The sequence below is a fragment of the Terrapene carolina genome, unplaced genomic scaffold, assembly GCF_002925995.2.
Source record: "Terrapene carolina triunguis isolate 2854851 unplaced genomic scaffold, T_m_triunguis-2.0 Scaffold69, whole genome shotgun sequence".
Classification (NCBI taxonomy): Eukaryota; Metazoa; Chordata; order Testudines; family Emydidae; genus Terrapene; species Terrapene triunguis.
In genome coordinates this window covers 45,623,053-45,642,835 of record NW_020664420.1, presented here as the reverse complement: position 1 = coordinate 45,642,835, position 19,783 = coordinate 45,623,053, and the positions used below count along the sequence as shown (strand labels likewise).

Sequence of the window (19,783 nt, the reverse complement as noted above, 5' to 3'; positions counted from 1 at the left end):
TCTGTTTGCCGGAAGCTGGGAATGAATCACTTGATGATTACCTGTTCTGTTCATTCCCTCTGAAGCACCTGGCATTGGCCACTGTTGGAAGACAGGATATTGGGCTAGATGGGCCTTTGGTCAACCCAGCAGGGCCGTTCTTATGAGTATATGATTTGTCCAAGGTCACACAAGTTAGTGGTAGAGCCCAGAAACAGAACCCACTATTTCATGACTCCCACTCCAATGCCCTCTTCACAGGACCACCCTACTTCCTAAATTGGTTACTGCAAGAGAAAGTTGGATTTTGCTTGTAAATTGATGAGTGAGCTCTAAAGAAAGGAACTTATATCCTGCAGAACACTCTGGAGGAGAAAACACTTTGGAGAATGTCTGTGTTTAAGGTAATACAGATTTATCCAAAGTCCTTTGAAGTCAAGGAAAGGCTCAAAATCCTGAGTGATTGTTGGAGTGTTCAGGTTACGAAGACACATTTATGTGTACTTGTTAGACTATCCAACAGAGTGACTCCCTTTTGTAAGAAAGTTTACAAAATGCAGTATTGTTCTTTGTTTCTTATCCTTTGGTGTGTAAATATAGCTTTATTTTGTTTTATGTTTACATTGTTCTTGTTTTAGGTTGAATTATTACTTGTAAAATAAGAGATAAGAAGCCAAGCCAGCACCAGTCTTGGGAGACACTGCATTAAAAACAGAGACATGCGGAAGGCTATCAGAAAACTAAGCTTTTTCCTGAAATGCTATAACAAAACTGAGAAGAGGTAGCAATGTTAAAGGGACTCCAAAATTCACTTGTTACAGATATAGCTAGTTCTTGTAGGAGATATTGGGGTTGCCAAAGGAATTCCAAGTTGCTGTAGAAGTGATGTTTTGTAATTCAGGATTTTATTGTGCCCCAATGCTCCCATTGACTTTAATAATGCAGAATCAGGGCCTGTGTGTGGGTTTTGTTCCTCCTATATGTCAGTGGGAGAGAGGTCACTATGCTGCTTCCTTACCGAGGAACTCCTCGGATGGCCCTACCTTTCAGCAGGTCCTGAGGGCAGACATGTAGTCTGTTCCCCAGGGACACAAACCTTGCTTTCTGATGTAGGGGAAACACCACCACACAAGGGTTTCTTTTCCCTTAAGCCCCTCTTGTGGAAGACCCAAACTAGTCCTCAGGTAACAGTCATCCCTGTGTCATTAGTAATCCAGTATTGAATCATGGAGGCCATGAGAGACAACTGTTATCTCCTGTATCTTGGCCAAACTCCAGTTTGGATAACTCTGTTCCTTTCACCTCAGTTCTCCCTGCATTTTGCAAATTGATACACTATTCTATGCTGAACACAGTTCTGGAAGGTGCTGAGATACTATGGTGATGAGGGCTAAGAACCTCATTACAGTAGAAGAGAATATTTTTCTTAATTTATTGTCCTAAACTGCTGTGTAGTTTTGCTGTGCACTGCTAAACAGTTGCTGCATCCCACCCAGAGAGGTGCTTGCGTTTTAGTGATTGATGAAGTGATTGTTCTGTGTGTGTGTGTGTGTGTCTACACACACACATATATAAAGTGTTTGAAGTACTTTGAGATTCTGGGGATGAAATGCACTATCTAAATGTATGTTATGACTGTGGTGGCTTCATATTTTTTTAAATAAAAGAATAGGGCCTGGTCCACTTATTAATTCTCTTCTTTGACAATTTAATGGGATGAAATTAAATTTTTTAAAAATCAGAAAAAAAGGGTTCTGATATGGATCTCTAAGAAATGGGAAATAGTTTCTAAGGGGTGCAGTTGTAAGCCCCACTGCTTTTAAAATTAGCCAAAACACTACAAAATAAAAGGATGGAGACTATCATGAACTGACAGCTGATGGACTAGATGACTAAAGTCTTTTCCATCTCTAATTTTATGATTGTTGTCAAGCAACCTGTTTTGTCATGGATTCAGACTTACATATGTATTCTTAAGATATCTTGGCATTTTTCCTAATCCAATGGTCTTCAATAATCAGTAAATAAAAACAGAATATTAATACTCAAACTAATATTACTATGAAGATACTTGTGTGGACTATAACATTAATTGTAGGTATATAAAATCAACAGTTGTTTTAAAACCTCTAAAGATCTTTCCAGCCTCCCACAGAATTAATTAAATTGTGTCCATTACACCACATGTTGATAACTAGAGAAGGAGGATGGTTCAGAGAATGGGAAAAGAGAGGAAGGATGGTTCAGATGATAGGATTTCGGAGATCTAGCTTCTGTTTCCTGATCTGCCACAGACTTCCCCTGGGCTCTGACTTAGGAAATGGAGGCACAGTGAGACTATCTGTTAAAATGGGGATATATTCCCCACTATCTCACAGGGGTTTGTGAGGGTAAATGTATTTAAAATGGTGTAGCACTCAGACATAGTAATGGGGCCATGTAATTAGATTAAAAAAAACAACATATAGAATTTTCAGCTATTCAAGTAGTGCCCTTTTAAAGTGGTTTGTAAAGTGGTTTGTCCTTTGACCTCAGTCAAAATCCAACACAAGTTAGTAGTTACCAAAACAAAAGTTATCTGGTAGCCTATGGGAAATTCCCTGGCAGAAGAGGACTCTGGAGTGCGCACAGTTCGTCTTCAAGCTCCTAGATACTGCTTTGGCATGGACACTGAACTTTAATAGTGCTGGATCAAGTCCCCTTCTGGTTCAGATGGTCTGCCAAAGTGTGGGTGGAAACAGGTTGCCATCAGGATAGCGGTTGGCAGGGGCAGACTGGCACTGTCCATGCTGTTCTGTTGATGAACTTCACCCATTGTGAGTTCTAAATTGCCAGGAGAGCACTTCCTCTCATTTGACCATTGTCCCATGGACCTCGGCCATCACCACCCAATTTTATTGCAATGAAGCCTACATTGCCACTGACTGTGCCTCCCAAGGGGCAGAGCCTTTCAGTCTCTGGGACCTTTTCATGTGCCCTGAACCCACCTAGAAAAGGAGCAGAAGGAAATCAGCAAACATGTGTTTCTCTTTGCACTTGCACAATCTAAGAGTGACCCATTAAGGGGGTGAGGGGAACAGTTCCCCCAGCACAAGGAGGCCTTGGCAAGCTTTTACATGGGTGAGGATTTTCATTGCAAAGTTACCAAACACCAGCTGGGAAAATAAAACCCACCCAGGCCAGCTACAAGAAACCACCACCTCCTTCCTGTTCCATAGCGCTGCCCTCCTTCCACTGAGTCCTCCAGCCCCTGGGGCTGCGGGGCTCTTAGTGGAGGGTGGAGCAGGTGCCAGGGCGTGGCTGTGCTCATCTCTCTTTGTGTGTCGTCTTCTCGCTCTCTTCCAGCAGAAGGAGCCACTCCAGTGAAGGGACTAGGGGGAGGGGAGTGCGGGGGGGAGGGAGCTTAGGTGGCTCTCCGCTCCGAGGCACGCCGCCTCTGTTTGTATACAGTGCGCTCTCCAGTCAGCAGGGCTCTGTCCTCTCTCCCTTCATTGTTCCCTTCCCGGCAGAAGCCCCTGCAGCAGCAGGCGCCGGAGGAGGCGGCTGTCACCAGCCCACTGGTAGACAGGGGGGAGCGCCACACACCCAGCCAGCTCCCGAGCGCATCGCCGGACCAGCCCCTGCTCTGCAAGCCGTGATGGACTTGCAGCGCTCAGACTGGGAGCTGCTCTGCCTGATTCCGGGATCTTATTAGTAGGGGAAGAGGCAGAACTCAGCCACCCGCCAAGAGAATTAGCCTTATTCCAAGGAACCTCCAGGAAGAGGACATCTTCTTGCTGAGTCGCCTGGTGGAAGGTTCCCCCTTTCTTCCTCCTTCTTTCCTAACGAACCCCCCCTGCCTGGGCTCGCCCCTGGGGGGAGGAAAAAGGATCACGATGAGCCGCTTGCTGGTCGCCTGGCTTTTGCTCTGTTTGAGCCTCGGGGGGCCGCAAATCACCCAAGGTGAGGAGGGGCGTGAAGGCAGTGGGGAGGGTGGGGGTGTCCGTGGGGCCACGGGGAAGCCAAGTGATCCCAAAGTCAGAAGCGAAGTGCGCTGTGTGGAGTGAGAATTGACGCAGGCGATCTTGGGGGTGAGGGGGAGAGACGTGAACTATTGGAAGCTGTGAATAATACAAAGCTGACAACGTGGGTGTGTATTTTTTTTTAATATGTGTCTGTGTCGGATTAGGTGCCCTGGCCTCAGCACACATGTTCTGTTTAGTAACTATGCTTAATTAGTGGGAAGGAGACGATGAGAGCTTAAATGTAATCCAGATGAGAGGTTGGGAAGACTTCATATCCACAAGAGCTGTCCACATCTCCCCCTTCATTTTTTAAGGGTGTTAATTCGGTGCTGAAGATCCAGCTAAATGCTGAACAGTTTGCAAACACATTCACGGGCTTTAATACCGCTCTACTAATGAACGCCTGTGTCAATCTTCTTTTTTGGCTGGCTCTCTAACTAGGACATTCTGCATCTGAAATGTGGGAATAAAACACACTCCTTAATCCGATGGGTTTTTAATTCATCCCCACCCCTCCCGTAATAAAAGTTGCAGGAGCTCATCTTGTCAGGCTCTTAATGACCTAAAGATGCGAGAAGGGATAATAAAGTAACGAGGATTGTTTTTTGTTTTTTTTTTAATGCAAAGCCAGCGAAGGCTTGGTCTGATCTTCATGGGAACGCTTCGGAGAGGAGGGATACTGGGAAATACGAAGCGCTGCTGGCTCGGTGTATTCAAGTTTGTAGCGACAGGGGAGGTTTGGTCCAGAATTTGAGGCGCTCTCCCTGGCAGATTAAAGCATCCTTTCTGTGCAGTTTTCAAAAGAGAGAGTGTTTGGAGGGGAGGGGTTAAAGGGGTGTGAAAAAAGCCTCCCACTGTGCCGGCTTTGATTGAAATATCCCCATCTGGCTGCAGCCCCAAGGGAAAGCCCCCCCCCGCATCAGAAAAGGTGTCTGCCATTTCCCCTGTACGGAGCTGGAGGTATTCGCCCAAAGCAGTTCTGTTCTGAGCTGAGCAGGGGCTGCGATCTGAAACTCCTCCTCACCCTCACCGCTAGGCTAGCCCACAGGATCCGAGGGAGTCAGGCAATGTGCATGTGAGGCTCTCAAGTGCCTTTCCTAGTATAATGTTCACAATCGGCAGCCGCCTCTAAGGTGATGGGGTGAAACCCGCTGTGTAGTTAGTTTCTCAGATGCAGCGAGGGGTTTTCCTCCTATCGGTGATTACCCACCCCCAGTGCTGTTTTCTGCACTGATTGTCTCTGCACTTTGATTCTAAAGCAATGAGAGAAGGAGCGAGTGGGTGGCTGCGTGAACCACACGCCTGCCTGTCCCATAGGTGTGGAGATGGGCAGCCCCCGTTTGGGTGGAGGCAGGGAAGGGTTGGATGCAGCAACGGCAGCTGCCGCCCATCCCAATCCCGTTGTTGGGAGCTCTGTGCTGCGGTCATTCACTCATACTCACCTCCCCTGCCAGTGCTGCTGCTGCTCCGTGAATCATACCCTCAGCCCTGTAACACACACACGGCACCAAACTCAGCAACTGCTAGGGCTAAGGCTAGCCCAGCAAAGGACAGCTGGTGATCGAGGCTGATTCTAGAATTGCTTTTTAAGTCCCCACAGACAATGATCTGGCAGCTGCCCGCTCCCTAGTATCTAGCACTGTGTGTTTTTTAAGTGGAGAAACCGACAATGAAATGGTACTTTCTCCCACTTTCTTCTCTTACTGTAATTTAAAGCTCTCTGCGGGGTCATCATTGCAAATAGCTACCTGTGCAAGATGAGTTTCTCCTCAGATAGTCCCCAGCCTATAAACGTAGCGCGAACTTGCTACCAGTGTCGTTGTATCCAACCGATTTTCCTTTTCATAGGCTAAACGGCCATGTGGTAAGGGTTAATGCATTGAGATGCACTAAAAAAAGAAATGCGATTTTGTCAGACTTGTGTAGAGCAAGTATTAGCTGAGCATGTATCTTGCTAATTTCTTTAACATTTAGACTTGGCCCCTTTCATTAATCATTTTTATTTTAAAATTAAACCAATGCATCAGTCAAATTGAATATTTTATTAGCTCTTAAATTATTCATTGCTATGGGTTGCTCTCAAAATCCAATAACGTTCATACAGTTGCAGCAAGCATGTGATAGCTTATGCAATCTGTCCTTGTACCTGCAATTTCTGCCTAAAGTCTTTTAAGCAAAAGGTATTATATCTGACAAAGTCTAGACATGTCTTAAATACTCTGCATTGGAATTGTACATGCCTGCCTGATATACATCTAAGCCTTTTTCTTCTAGTTACAGTAGGAGAATTTTTTTTTTAAGTAACTGGAGGACTAAATGAATATCATTATTTTTCTACAGAGCAACATACCTTGTAGAGACAATTTGCCCATTTTTGCATAATAAATTGAATTGTAATTGTTAAAGTAAAATATTTTCCAATTATTTTAAAATGCAGTGATAAGAGCAAATTGTATTGAGTCTTCATAACATGGTGAAATTAAATAAAATGGTTCTTAAACAGATCTACTACACTAAGTTAATTTTGCTCTCTGGCATAACACTGTAATAGGCACTCTCAAAATTGCGAGGGTTGTAAGAGTTACAATTACTTACAGTGCTTCCAAAAAGTTTTCAAACAGTCCCAAACTTTCTCTATGCTTTGTTAAACTTCATCTTTCTCAATAAATATCAACTTTCATAATAAAAACTATGCAGTGGTACCATCATTGCAGTGGTCAGCTCTGCGTTATTTTGCCTTTGGGTCAATACCAGCTACAGATGGAAATTAAGTAATACGGGTAGTTAATGAGTGTGTTGCTGGTCTACCATTACATTCTTCTATTCTTATAGCATGTGCATGTTAATATACAGTTAGATTTCCTTGGAAATCATTTAACTGGTATACAAAAGCAACTTATAGTTTTTATATATGAGTGCTGAAAACTAAAGAGAGAGATCAAATTGTGATGCCTTTTAACTCATATTGTCTTTAAAAATGTATGTTTATTATAAGTTTTATATGCAGCAGGTGTATACTTAACTAGCACAGTTGTTTAGTAAATCATTAAGTTATCCTTTATAATACACAATAATAATGATGAAATAGTCTGGTCATTACAATAAAAAAACTGATTTTTCTTCCATTTTATTTTGTCCAGTCTGGCTAATTTTTTAATATCATACATACATTGGCACAGCAGTTAGATCTTCAGATACATGTTATATGCAAATATATGTGGAAACTAGGCTATAGGAGCGGAGTGGCTTCTTGTAGCATTTAGCTTTCAAGAAGATGTGGATGAATTGTTTGAAAGGGAGTTACTGGCTCTTTTGATATTTGTTTCTAAACCACAATAAAGGGTTTACCTTTCTTGTTGTTGCTGTTCTTTGGTGAAACCCGAGCAAAAGAAATCGGATGTTGTGTCATTTATTGAACAGACAGCAGCTACAGTGAAGAAACAGATGATTTATGATGGAGTAAAAACGTTGTCTCTTCTCCATAGAAGCAATACAGGGATATCAGTTTGGTTTGTACCGCTTTTTAGAAACGAATCAGAATGAAAAGTAGTCTGATGAAATCTTGTAAGCAAACTATTTGCTATAATGGTGACTAAAATTCTGGGTCTATATTTTGAATGTCAAAGATCACAAATGAATGTAAATGATCTGAACACTTGAAATGCTCTGTTTAAGCTTACTTTTTAAGTAACTTTAGAAACAGGTTGTAAGGTATGTCATAATGATCTTTTTGTGATGATTTTGTGTCCTTTTGTGAATTTCAGTAATATGTTGAAGAGATACATTATAGAAAAAAAAATTCATATGTGATGTTTTCAATGTTTCATTGTCTCTCATATGGATAAACCAAGATCTATTAAAAATTTAATACATATTTAAGCATAATGTTGATGGATGTCAGAAGAAAACTATGAAGAAGACTTTATGGTACTGATTTGTGTTGAGAATGGGCTGTTAATCAGATGCACACTCACCAGTAGGTGTTAGAAGTGTCAGTGGAGATTATTTAGACAAAGAGACATAAATCACTACCCAGAAATAAATCATGTGGTCAAACAGGTAATTAGCCATCAGGACTATCTCATGGAAAGGGGTTGATTAGACATGTCTTAACTTTACACTAATATTTAACAATTACTGTAATTATGTGGGTTTTTTTAAATCACATTTTCAAAGGGAACTTTCTCAGTAAATTCAACTCATGTGGTAGATCTTTTGTGGGAAATAGACACTGATCTGTGTAATGCCCCTGCATTGAAACAGTTTCTGCTCAGAGATTATGGGAAGCCTTTACACAGAGGCTTAGCAAACAGATGACATTGGCATTGCCAAAAAAGTCTGCAAGCTTTTTTGTCTGTGTCTGGGGAGCCTGAGAAGATATTTTTAGACCCCCAAGAAACTTTTTCAAAAGATGTTGCTTTTTCTCCGTTACAATGCAAAAACATAATTTACTCCAGTGCTTGGAAGCTTCTCTAAAGCCTGCTGCTACAGCTGGAATGAGCAGCGTGGTGCAGCAGTGCTGAGAAACATCAGAGATAAATAGCAGAACATGATTGTTCAAATTTAACAACACTGGAAGACTGAAAACATCACAGAGACTTCTTAAGATTTTCCTGTTTTATGTCTCAGTGAACCTTTTGCATCTGTAGACAACATCCATTTCTCTACAAACAGCTGACAGTGTGACCTGGCATAGTGGTTTCTCACTGTTTTTTAACAGATTACCTTTGTATTCAAATTTGTTTCCAGTGCCTGCTGGGGTAGCCCTTAGCATATAACAGATGCAGCAGGGTGCAATAATGTAAGACTTGTCAGTTTTGGACAGTAGCAAATGTCAAGCCATGCATTGTTCCAATGGGGACGTCTCTTAAAAAAAGAGTCCTTTTAAATAAAAATTGAATGATGTTTTATGTGAGGTGTGTAACAAAGACAACATTTGCAGAAGTGATTACTGAAGTGCCCCTTTCTGCTGGTCTTGTAGCAACTAGTTAAAATACATGAGAGTTTAGTGCACTCTGACAGTTCCATCAAAGGTAAATCTCTTGCCATTAGGGGCCAGATTCTGATACCCTCCCTTACCTTGGAATAAGGAGCTTACGCCACAAACGGTCTTACTGACTTCATGGGAGCACTCGGAGAATAAGGCGCTACTGAATATGAGTAACAGCATCAGAATCTGGTCCTGAGGAATTTGTATTGAAATGATTACAGTGGTCCGGAATAATTTACTTTAGAAAGATGCATGAGCTCTCTTACAAATTCATTGCCCAGGTGTAGGGTTGCTTTCTTTTACCACTTCTAATTTACTTACTGTTCATGCCTCTTTGAGAACAGCAAAGTCAAACTTTTACAAGCTCAAGAGCCAAGAGTGGTGCTGAAATCTTAGAAGATGATCATAGGGCTTGATGTTGTACTGAGAGACAGTTTTGGCATGTTTGAGGTATGCTTGAGGCTTGGCTAGTTACAGTGTCAGACTGCACATGGAGGTTTGAGAGCATGGGATGAGCATCCAAACAGTACTAATTTCTTTCAACTTTAAAACTTTGTCCAAGAACTGGGGAGAGCAGAATGTGAAGTAGGAGTCTAAATTCTTTCTGTCCAAAATCATCTAAGATACTTGAGAAGAATTGAACCAGAACAGATATTAAAGGGACTGATCCTATCACTCCTAAAGAGGCAAAGACAACATTAAAAGCAATAGAATTCCTTATCCCAAACTGCAAGTCTTCAGTGTCTCTCTCGCTCTCTCTTCCAATGAAATTTATGATAACAAGAAGTGGAGGGAAAGGAAACATGAACTGAAGTTTTAAGTGCTTTATTTCAGCCGGAGAGAGTGAAAGATGGTGTGGCCCCAAACCATTTATAGTTCTTATACTCAGTTATTATGTTGGTCAAGATCTTACCCTACATTAGGGATCCTTCATGCTGCTCCAGTGGTGATAGAAGCCCTAAAGCTGGTTTGGCTAGCAGCTGGGAGGGGGAGCCAGCATAGGGGAATCTTCAGGTGGTATACAACTGTCATAGCAGTTTCTATACTTAGGGGAGTGGCCAGGAAAAGAAGGCACAGGGTTCCTGATGGTAGCATGGTTCTTCAGTACTGGTAAAGCAGCAACAGAAATGGCACTTGCAAGGCTGAGGAAATTTGAAATCCTGGCTCTTTGGGGCAGGAAATTATGTCTTTGTATGCATTTGCGCTGTGCATAATCTGTGTTCTGAGCAGAGGTCCGATTGGGACCTCTGAATGCTACGGTAGTATAAATATTTAATAATCATGATATATATCGTATTCCTTGCCTATAAAATAGTTCCGATTTAAAAAGCGGAAAAATCAGACTGACCTTCGGTGGCTATAAGCAAATTATTAGGCACAATTAGAATATGTAATTACCTCAAAGCTGATTATTATAGAATCTATTCAGAGTGGAATACATTATCATACAAAATCCTTATAAAAATGTATTAAAGCAGCTATAACCCATATAAATTGTCTGTAGGTCAGATCCTCAGTTGGTGTAATAGCAAATGGGGTTAGATCATAGGGTGCTAAACTTCATATTTCAAAACAATCAGTTATAGGAGCCAAAAACTGTATCGGAAGCAACAAAACTTCGAGGCTTCTTAGGTTTTCTTGAAACTCAAAAGCTAATGAACAGTGCCCCCTCACCCCCCACCCTCACCCCAAACTGCTTATTAAAATGTTTCTTCCACACTACGGCTTGTATGCCAAGAAGCATTTAGAAGTGCTTTTTTCACCACATAGGTAAAGAGTACCTCAGAATATGTGGTTTTAATGGAGATACCTGCACAGTCTTAACTATAGCATTGCTGTAATGCAGAAAGTAGGTCACAAAGTAGCTTTTACAACTTTAAAAGCTTTCTTGCAACTTGGGCAGTACCATTTTCCTGCTTTGAATGTAGTGCTTGGCTAGCGTCAGAGAGTGGCATCCGATGGAAGGTAAGTAGGCATACTAAGAGCTGCCTCTGTATGTAGGAGTCGGTTGTGAGTAGAACTGGTTCAGAATTTTTCGATGAAAGCTTTATTATTATTTTTTTTAAGTTGAAACAGAAACTTTCCGCAGCAAGGTTTCAGGTATGAGAGTGAGGGAGACAGATGCAAACCCATCCCAGAGCAGCTGATAGCCTAGGAGTTAGGGCACTTATCTGAGATGCGGGAGACCCATGTGGCTGCTCTGCCTCATCTGGAGCAGAGAACCTGCATCTTGCACATCCCAGTTGAGGGCCCTAACCACCAGCCTGTGAAGTCAGTTTTTATCTCAATCATGCCTGTTCCACTTTGTATAAATAATTAAATATTAATTGGGCAAGAGAGAGTGCAGTACTCAACTGGGATGTGTGTGGCCCAGGTTCAAATCCCTGCTCTGAATCAGGCAGAACCTGGATCTTCCACAACCCAGGTGAGTGACCCCAACATTGGGCTATTAGCTACCTTGGGGTGGATGCATTTCTCCGTTTGTGAAAAATTCCAATAGGCCTATGTTTTGTACTGGCACAGAACAAAAACAAATTCTGAACTCTTGACATTTTTCACTAAAAAGAATTCTTATTTTCTGGCCAGTTGTAAGGCCTGATGCACAGCCATGCCAAAGAGTAAAGGGTGTGGTGAGGAGCCTACATCACTGGGGTCCTTGCACCGGCTACTTGCATTGTTGGAGTCTGCATGGGGAGGAAATCAGTTACCTCACTGGGCTGCCACTCCCCTTCCTGGGAAGGTGGGCTGGGCATAGATGGAACTTTGGCTCTGCCCATCCACCCCACCCTTGCAAGTGCTGGCATCAGAGCTGGTGCAGATTTTTTTCTCCAACAAAGCAAGGGCAAAACAGAGACTAGATTGTGGCTTTGTTTTCTGCCCTGCTCTGTGGGTACCACATCTATAAACTGCCCCTTGGTCAGGCTGGGTTGTAAGGCTACAAATCAGCCTTTAGTGCCCACGTTTAAAAAAGTGGTTCCCAAACTATTGCTTGTTTTGACAGAGAGCAAAATGTTCTGAAAGTGCTCATCACCTTAATCTCTTGCCAGTTTCCAGCATCAGTCAATATATTTGCCATATTTTTGTGCCTGGAGACTGACAAAAATCACTACAAAACTACTTTTTCTGTTGCTGTCAAGAAGCTGCTTCAGCCCTGTAAAATTAGGGAGAATTACTGTGGCAATTGGAAAATAAGTGATTTCTGCCCAGTGATTACCTCAGTCCTTATACTTCCTCCATGGTGCAGCCACTATGGACAATATATTGGGATGATTTTGGAATATAGTTTTATATACCAAGTTTACATGTGCAAATTGAAAGTAAAAGGTGTCTTAAAACAGTTGTATTTTTCTGTGTAGCTGTTTATCATCTTTGACAGCATCTATCAGTTTGATGTCATTACACACCTCCAGTCTCTTTAATCCAGGCTTTGGTTATTCTTTTATAGTTCCACAACTTGTGTTACTTTATCTCGCTACCATGTATTTTGTCTATAGATATTACACTTTTCAGATATTGCCAGGTTCTCCTCTCTTACCTTTTGCTGCTCGTTCACTTCAAGCTTTCTCAGCAAGGTATTATTTATGTATTTATTATTTTCATAGCAGTCATTGCTGAAATTTCATTCTTTATGAAATTCACAAAGTCCAACACACTAAAGGTATGTTTACACTTACCCGGTAGTTCGGCGGCGAGCGATCGAACTTCTGGGTTCGACTTATCGCGTCTTGTCTGGAAGCGATAAGTCGAACCAGGAAGTGCTCGCCGTCGACTGCGGTACTCCAGCTAGACGAGAGGAGTACCGCGGAGTCGACGGGGGAGCCTGCCTGCCGCGTGTGGACCGAGGTAAGATCGAACTAAGGTACTTCGAACTTCAGCTACGTTATTCACGTAGCTGACGTTGAGTACCTTAGTTCGATTTGGGGGGTTAGTGTAGACCAAGCCTTAGGGAACTCACTGGAAGCCTGTTGTGGGATAAATCTGTTTTGTGGTGGAAATCTGTTGGTGAGGAGCAACTAAAGCAACCCCAGAAACCTGCTGGATAAGAAACAGAGGTGAGAGTAAACACTGAATAAAGTGGATTCTTAGACCAGCAACCAGCATCTAGTAAGAAGAATGGTGGCTCAGAAATGACCTCTTCCTTGTGAGGAGTTTGGTAGCCTCTACCAATGGAGGCAGAGATTTCAAACTCTAAAATAAAAATGCTAGTTCTCCCCTGCCTTGTGCTGCTGTAGTCACTTACACCTGTGTAGTGTGACTATACAATCTGTGGCTCCGATTTGGTAGCATTTACACCTGCTTTTGTGCACTTTCTTTGCATATGTGTAAGTGATTATGCAAGAAGAAAGGATCAGGTCCTTAGAACACTGTGTCTGCAGTTACCCAATCCCCAGTGGCTGTGCTACATTAGCCCTCCTGCCCAGCTGGCTGACTTTAAAGCCTGTCCTGATAGGTCACTTCAACTCTGGGCCAGATTAAGACACTTTCTCCTAATTTCTCTGAATGATTGAAATAGCTCTTGCCACACCAACCAATGAGGAACTGGAGCTCTCCTTCCACTTCCAGCAGAGGAAGGAGAGATGCACTCCTCCTAAATCCCCCTCATGTATTAACTTCAGGTTTAGCTAATTCCTAGTCAGGCACACTGATTTATGACATCTGTTGGGTAGGCTTGATTCTGGCTGCAGTCCTGGCCTGGCTGTGGCAAAGTACCCAGGCTGTTCCCTGGTCTCTCCTGCAGTTCTCTTCTTAGGCCATGTTTGGATCTGCAGTTTCTGAAGCCCATCCACTCATACAGTGCAGTCTTCTTGCAGCCCAGCCCTACAGAGTTTGTGGAATGGCAGCTAGCCTGATGCTTGAAAAATGAAAACAAAAATCTTTTTGGTAAGACAATTAAGAAAACTTCTACATTTCTGAGGGGCATAGGAGGGGTATCCCTGCCCCCCCCCCCACACACACATTTTCCCTCCTCCCCTTTTTCAGTGGCAAAACATTTGTGCTTTTGGTTTTCCAACAAATAACAGTGGAGGGGAGAGGATTAAAAAGTTCCTATGGAAAACTTTCCTTTAGGAAAAAAACATTTTCTGTTCTCTTTCTTCCCCCTCCTCCCCAGAAAAACCAAACAAAAATCCAATGGAACACTTCCAACCAGATCTACCTGTAACCAATTACCTGCCCTTGCTTGGGCAGGGCTGAGCTCCTATGCTGGAGTGACATCCCCTCCTCCAGTGGGAGAAGGCTAGTACCAGGAAGTTTTGTGGGTGAGATTTTCTGCCACCTGTCTAATCAACCAGGGCTCTGGAGGTTGTAGAGGGTAGCTCCTCCCCTCTGCCTGCTTGGATTTGAGTGTCAGGGCTGGCCCTTTCAAAGCACTACTGTGCCACATGGGGTGAGGGTTTCAGCTGCATGCTGAGGTCTATCAATATTTTGTTATTTAAATGGGTGTATCCTCCAAAGAGGATATGCAGTTTCTCTCAAAATCTAGAAACCATGATATATGAAGACCAAGAGATTAGTTCAATAGATATATGCCTGATGTTAAAAGAACTGCTAAGGAAAATCCGATGGTTGTATCTGTTATGTTAGGAGTTATGATGTCAGACCTCATTGTTAATATCACAGATACTACTGTGGAAGGGTCAAGAGCAGCTCCCTGTTAGTGTGAGACATCTCCTCAACCAGCATGAAAACTATGATCATTGTGATCTCATAATTATACTTACTCCCAAATGTAATCCATTCCAGACTTCTTAGAAACAGATGATCTATTGTGAAATTTGGAATCACTATTTCAGGTAAAATGTTGGCTAATTTAATTTAATGTTCTCATCTTATGACTGTGTGTGTATTAGATTCTCTTTTCTCTTCCATTTCCGAACTGATGAGCTGTAAGTTTCTTTAAAATGCATATTGCAAATGGTCACAATGTGTTTACAGCAAGGTATATGTGTTTATCACAGTTGGAATAATTTTAAAAAGCCTTGGGTGTAGAGAGACAGCACAACTTTTCTGTAGAAAAATTATATTCAGAAGGAATATAATTTTGTTCTCCATTTTGCTGTTAAGAATATAGCAGAGAAATTGCTGGAGGATTAGACTTATTACACCTGTTCTTTGAGGAAGAAAGAACGTGACTTGCTAAAAGATTTTAAGAAACATACTGCACCAAGTTGTAATCTATTCTGTAAATGACTTTATGAAAGATATTTTAAATGGATTTAATGATATACTAATGTTGGGCCCTGGTCATACGTGACTGAATTAGGGGGGTAATTGCACCTTTTACTCCCTAGTGTGGCCATGTAGGATCTACCCAGAGCTTAGTTTTGGGTGTGAGGTATTCTGCCTTCATACATACAAGTTTAGAGGAGGGGATAGGGAGTAAGGGAAGCCATGTCTCTACTTCTCCAGTATGCTGGGCAGTGGAGCTGGCTGAATGCATAGGGCAGAGTGGAGATCATACTGCATCTTATAAAGGGCTGACATAGGATGCATCCACTCCACCCCATGGAAATGAGGTAAGGAGGAACTGCACCTTGAAGGTGTATGTCTGGGGCATATTCCCAGTGCTCTTTTTTGGGGGCAATGCCCCTATGTGTTGCTCCATGCTCCTGGTAGAGCTTAAAGGCTCAATCTAGTCCTTTTATTAATAGCAATAAAAATACATTCTGTCTGGGGCAAAACTAAATAAATGAGACTTTTTTTCTATCCAGTATTTCACATGGATTTTGGGGTGACTAATTCCCAGGGAAACTTGAAAGTACAGGTACAAGAGAGGAGATTCACAATACAAGGATTTCATGTGACATATTAACAAAATAAATCAAGGTGACTGACAGGATGGTTATGGAGGAAACAGCAGGCTACTTGCATACTTATTTCATAATTCAAAGACCAAAAAGTCTATGCCAGCACTGCCTGGATGGGAGGTGACTGTATTTATCATAGATATCCCTGAAATACCTATATGAAAATGGGGACTTCTCATTGGCCACTTAGCATTTGTAGCCCACAGTTGCCATAGTTTCATAGTTGTGATAGGGATTTGGGAAAACATGGTGACCTTGTCATTCTTCTTTGTTTTTGACCTTTTGTCTTTTCAGATCTATGCTGCTGCTAAGGTCCTATTCTCATTTGTTTTGTTTTCGTAGGAACTCTTTATTCCTTGCCTTTGAAGAGCTCTCAGTGCAATCCTCTATTTCATGAATTGAAAGCTTTCAAATAGTCTTGAAAATTATTGGTATTGTATAGCCTAATGGACAAGTACTAAGATCAACTGCAATCTTAGTACAATTAGACCAGGAACTATATGCAAAACACCCTGCTGTGTCAAGCTTGGTGTGTGGTTTGAAGGTGTTTTCACAGTGACAGTTTATAATGTATGGTAAGCCAGTGCTTATTTTCCTGTGGACCGCTATTTTATCCACCTTTAATGGTTCACTAGCTCTAGTTTGACCCCTGTAATGTCAAGACTTCAATTCATGGAATAAAAAGCACAAAATGCTAGAGTATTTTGATCAAAAGGATGGCTTGATGTTGAATGTAGGCTATTTTTAAAATAACTCCTTTAAGTGCAATGGCTTTGTTTTATTTGTCCTGGTTTTAATAAACAAAGAGGCATTAGTTTACAAACACTGCAGAAATTACAAAACCAAAACAATATAAAACTGTCTACAATATCGCAAAAGCAATCATTTCATGAACAAAATGCTGCCTGCGCGTTGCAAACTGCATATTGTGCAAATTAGGAATGTGCAATTGCTCTTTATTCATATAATTTAGGATTTTAAGGTTGCATAGAATCATGGATTCTGGGGCACAAATGTAGAGACTGGGATAAGATGTTTCTGAAAATTTGGTTCTGAAGTTAACTTTTCAGATTTGGTCTGGGTTTTTGTCACACAAGCCAAAACCTGAATGTATAAAATTAGGCGCCTTAGCCCTAAACCACAACACACTATGGGGTGCAAGATGGGGAGCCCTAATCTATATTTGCTAAGTAAGAGACCAGTGTTTTGGAGCTGAAAGTGATCAGCTCCTGAGAAAATAAGGTGAATTTTATTTAGGTGTTTACATATGGATTCCAAAAAGGCAATGGGAGCTATGGACAATATGGCCTCTTTGGAAAATAAACAAAAATTTGGCAAAACTATGAACTTTGCCAAAGGAAGACATTCAAAGTAAAGAGAGGTTTTTTTTCCTCCTAAGTAAAACAATGTAGTAACTAACAGAAGTGTTTTGCTATCCACCTCTCTCTTTTTTTTTTTTTTTTTTTTTTAAATAAGAGACCCATTACAAGTGTGAGAGATTAAATATTACCTATTCAGAGCCACCATGTTGCTCTGTTTTACTTTTTCATTCTGTGCATTCCTTTGTTCGGATTTCACTTTGGATCATTATTAGAGCCAGATGAATACTACAAAACTTTGCAAGTATATTATTTCACATTTTATAATGTGAATAAACTTGATCTGGTAGCCTTTATGCTTCCCCCTCTCCTCCTTTCTAGGGGAAATTGACCCCCAAATGGAAGGTCAGCCCAAAGGTTCACGTCCTATGTAAGCTCTGCTGTGACTACTTAAAATTGGATACATATATATATATATATATATATATAGCTTTGTACTGTTAGCCATCTCTGCATAAGGCTGAATTTCATTCTTTGTGAATGTTAAAGTGATGAAGCTTCACTCGCGCAAATGCTAGCAGAATGCAAATCTACAACCGCAGCCACATATCAAAAAACAGTTAAGTGTTTAAGATCAGCTACAGTGTAAACCTGCTGTTTTTCTTCGTTTCCATGTTTGCTGATTTACCTTTAATTGGTGCTTATTATAAACTGAATGGATTAAGCAGTGTAAAATAAATATGCTGAAATTTCCAGGAATTAATTGTCAGGTTTGTTTATGCAGTCTTTATTGGGCTATATAAGCTGACAATGGCAACCCATGAAAAAAAGGTTTACTTAGGAATTAACTTCTACAGTTATATATTTTTATATTAAATCTAGAATGAGATATTTGATAACTGTACAGCTTTCACTCTTCTGTATATTTCAATTCAGAATTTTAATAGTAGAAAACTATTTGGATTTTAATGTCCAAGACTGCCACAGAAAACCACAGTTCTTAACTATATGGGGTTGAAGCCCTAAGTACTCAAACTAGGGGTTAAAAACTAGCTGGTTTGGCACAAGAAATCTCAGATGGATGTCTTTTGCTGAGAAGCCCCAGATCTGGGATTCAGTGATCAAGTAAAGAGTTTAATAGCTCTCCTGATAGGAGTGTTAAGGGAGGAAATTAAAGTAAAATGAATTGATGAATCATTTGGTTGCACTCTGGGGAAAGGCCAGACATTTTCCAATAATTAATTACCTAATTTAAAACCTACCCCCTTTTTTTTGTTAAAGTAATAACTTGGATATTTCTACAGTAAAGCAACAGATCTTAAACTAATGTGAAGCACTGTTATACTTTTCAATAAAGGTATAGCTGCTGTAATATAATAGATGCCACCTAAAAAAATTAGTATCAAACAAATGAGCCCATAAAAAGCAATGTGGAAACAGAACTAATATAAGTATATAACATCAGGATTAAAACAATAGTAATTAAATATATGCATCGGTTATTAAAATAAATGTTTGATTACTGACAACTAATCATGAGCTGTTTACATCTGAATTAAATGGATAGTATCTTTAACTTTAAAATGAATAAATCCATAACCGTGTGTGCCAACCTTGCCCTCAGGATTGTTTCTGCAAGGTGCTAAGCACATCTATGAAGCTCTGAGCACAGCTCGATGAAATTTTTCAACTGAAACTTTTTTCAGTGAAAAATGCAGATTCAGTGACACCGAAACACTTAATTTTTGTTGTTTTGAAATGTCCTTAATTTTTTTTAAACAATTTTATTTAAAATATTAAATGGTTAAAATCAAAACAAAGTTTCATTTTGGGTAAAACAAAATGTTTTGTTTGACCCAGAATGGTTTAACTTTTTCAGAATTATCAGAACAAAAAAAAAGTCTGTTAGCCCAACTGTACTGAGTGCCCTCACTTCCCATTTCCTTCACTGGGTATAGTTATTCAGTAGGCTGCAGGATTGAGTCATCTTATCCTACACTACACTGGAATTTACAAATAGTGGCTGTAAATTTTCTAACTCTCCCAGTAATGTTTTCTAACTCTCCCAGTAATCAAGATATTTAATTTTAAATGATGCTAGATATTTGTGTATAGATTATTTCATTCTTTAATGTTGCACAGACGTTCTCTTCCATCAGTTCACCTCAGAGCAAAAGCCTGCGATTAAGGATATGCTTTCAGTTGCCACTTTTTAACATCTTCATGATTGGTCCTGTGAAGCAGTTTCTGTGCTGCTGACACTCCACTGATTCTGAAATGGAAAACATTGGAATATTGAGTGCAGCATGTGTACTATGTCTGGCAAAACAGCAGCTTACTTTTGGCACTCATACATGTTCTATTTGACAGCAGTAATGAAGTTAAAGTGTGTCTTTTTGGAGCTGCTGGTCTAATTTTCATTTGGGCAATTTAACTGTTAGAACTAAGCTCTCCTATAGCAGCTTTAATCCAGAGTGAAATTGTTTTGTAAATATGAAGCCTCACAAAATTTGAGATAAGCAAATAGTATTCTACTATTTTGTAGATAGGGAAACTGAGGCACCAACACTGCTCTACAGCCAAAATGCTTCTGAAATAAATGTAGTCAAACTTTACTAATTCTGGGTCACTGAGAACAAAAATGATGCTTAAAATTGTTGATTGGCTCTAGTTTTCAAGATATGC

At 40.7% G+C, this 19,783-nt stretch overlaps 1 protein-coding gene across 2 annotated transcripts in view; it reads left to right on the top strand.

Annotated features, from left to right (window-relative positions):
- The first annotated feature begins 3,441 nt into the window (after positions 1-3,441).
- Positions 3,442-19,783, top strand: part of EDIL3 (EGF like repeats and discoidin domains 3) — a 434,555-nt gene continuing 418,213 nt past the window's right edge. For both annotated transcript variants that reach the window (XM_024216158.3, XM_024216234.1), the window contains exon 1: positions 3,442-3,921. In XM_024216158.3, the coding sequence (XP_024071926.1) occupies positions 3,855-3,921 (67 nt within the window). In that variant the 5' untranslated portion in view covers positions 3,442-3,854. The remainder of the gene's footprint in view (positions 3,922-19,783) is intronic.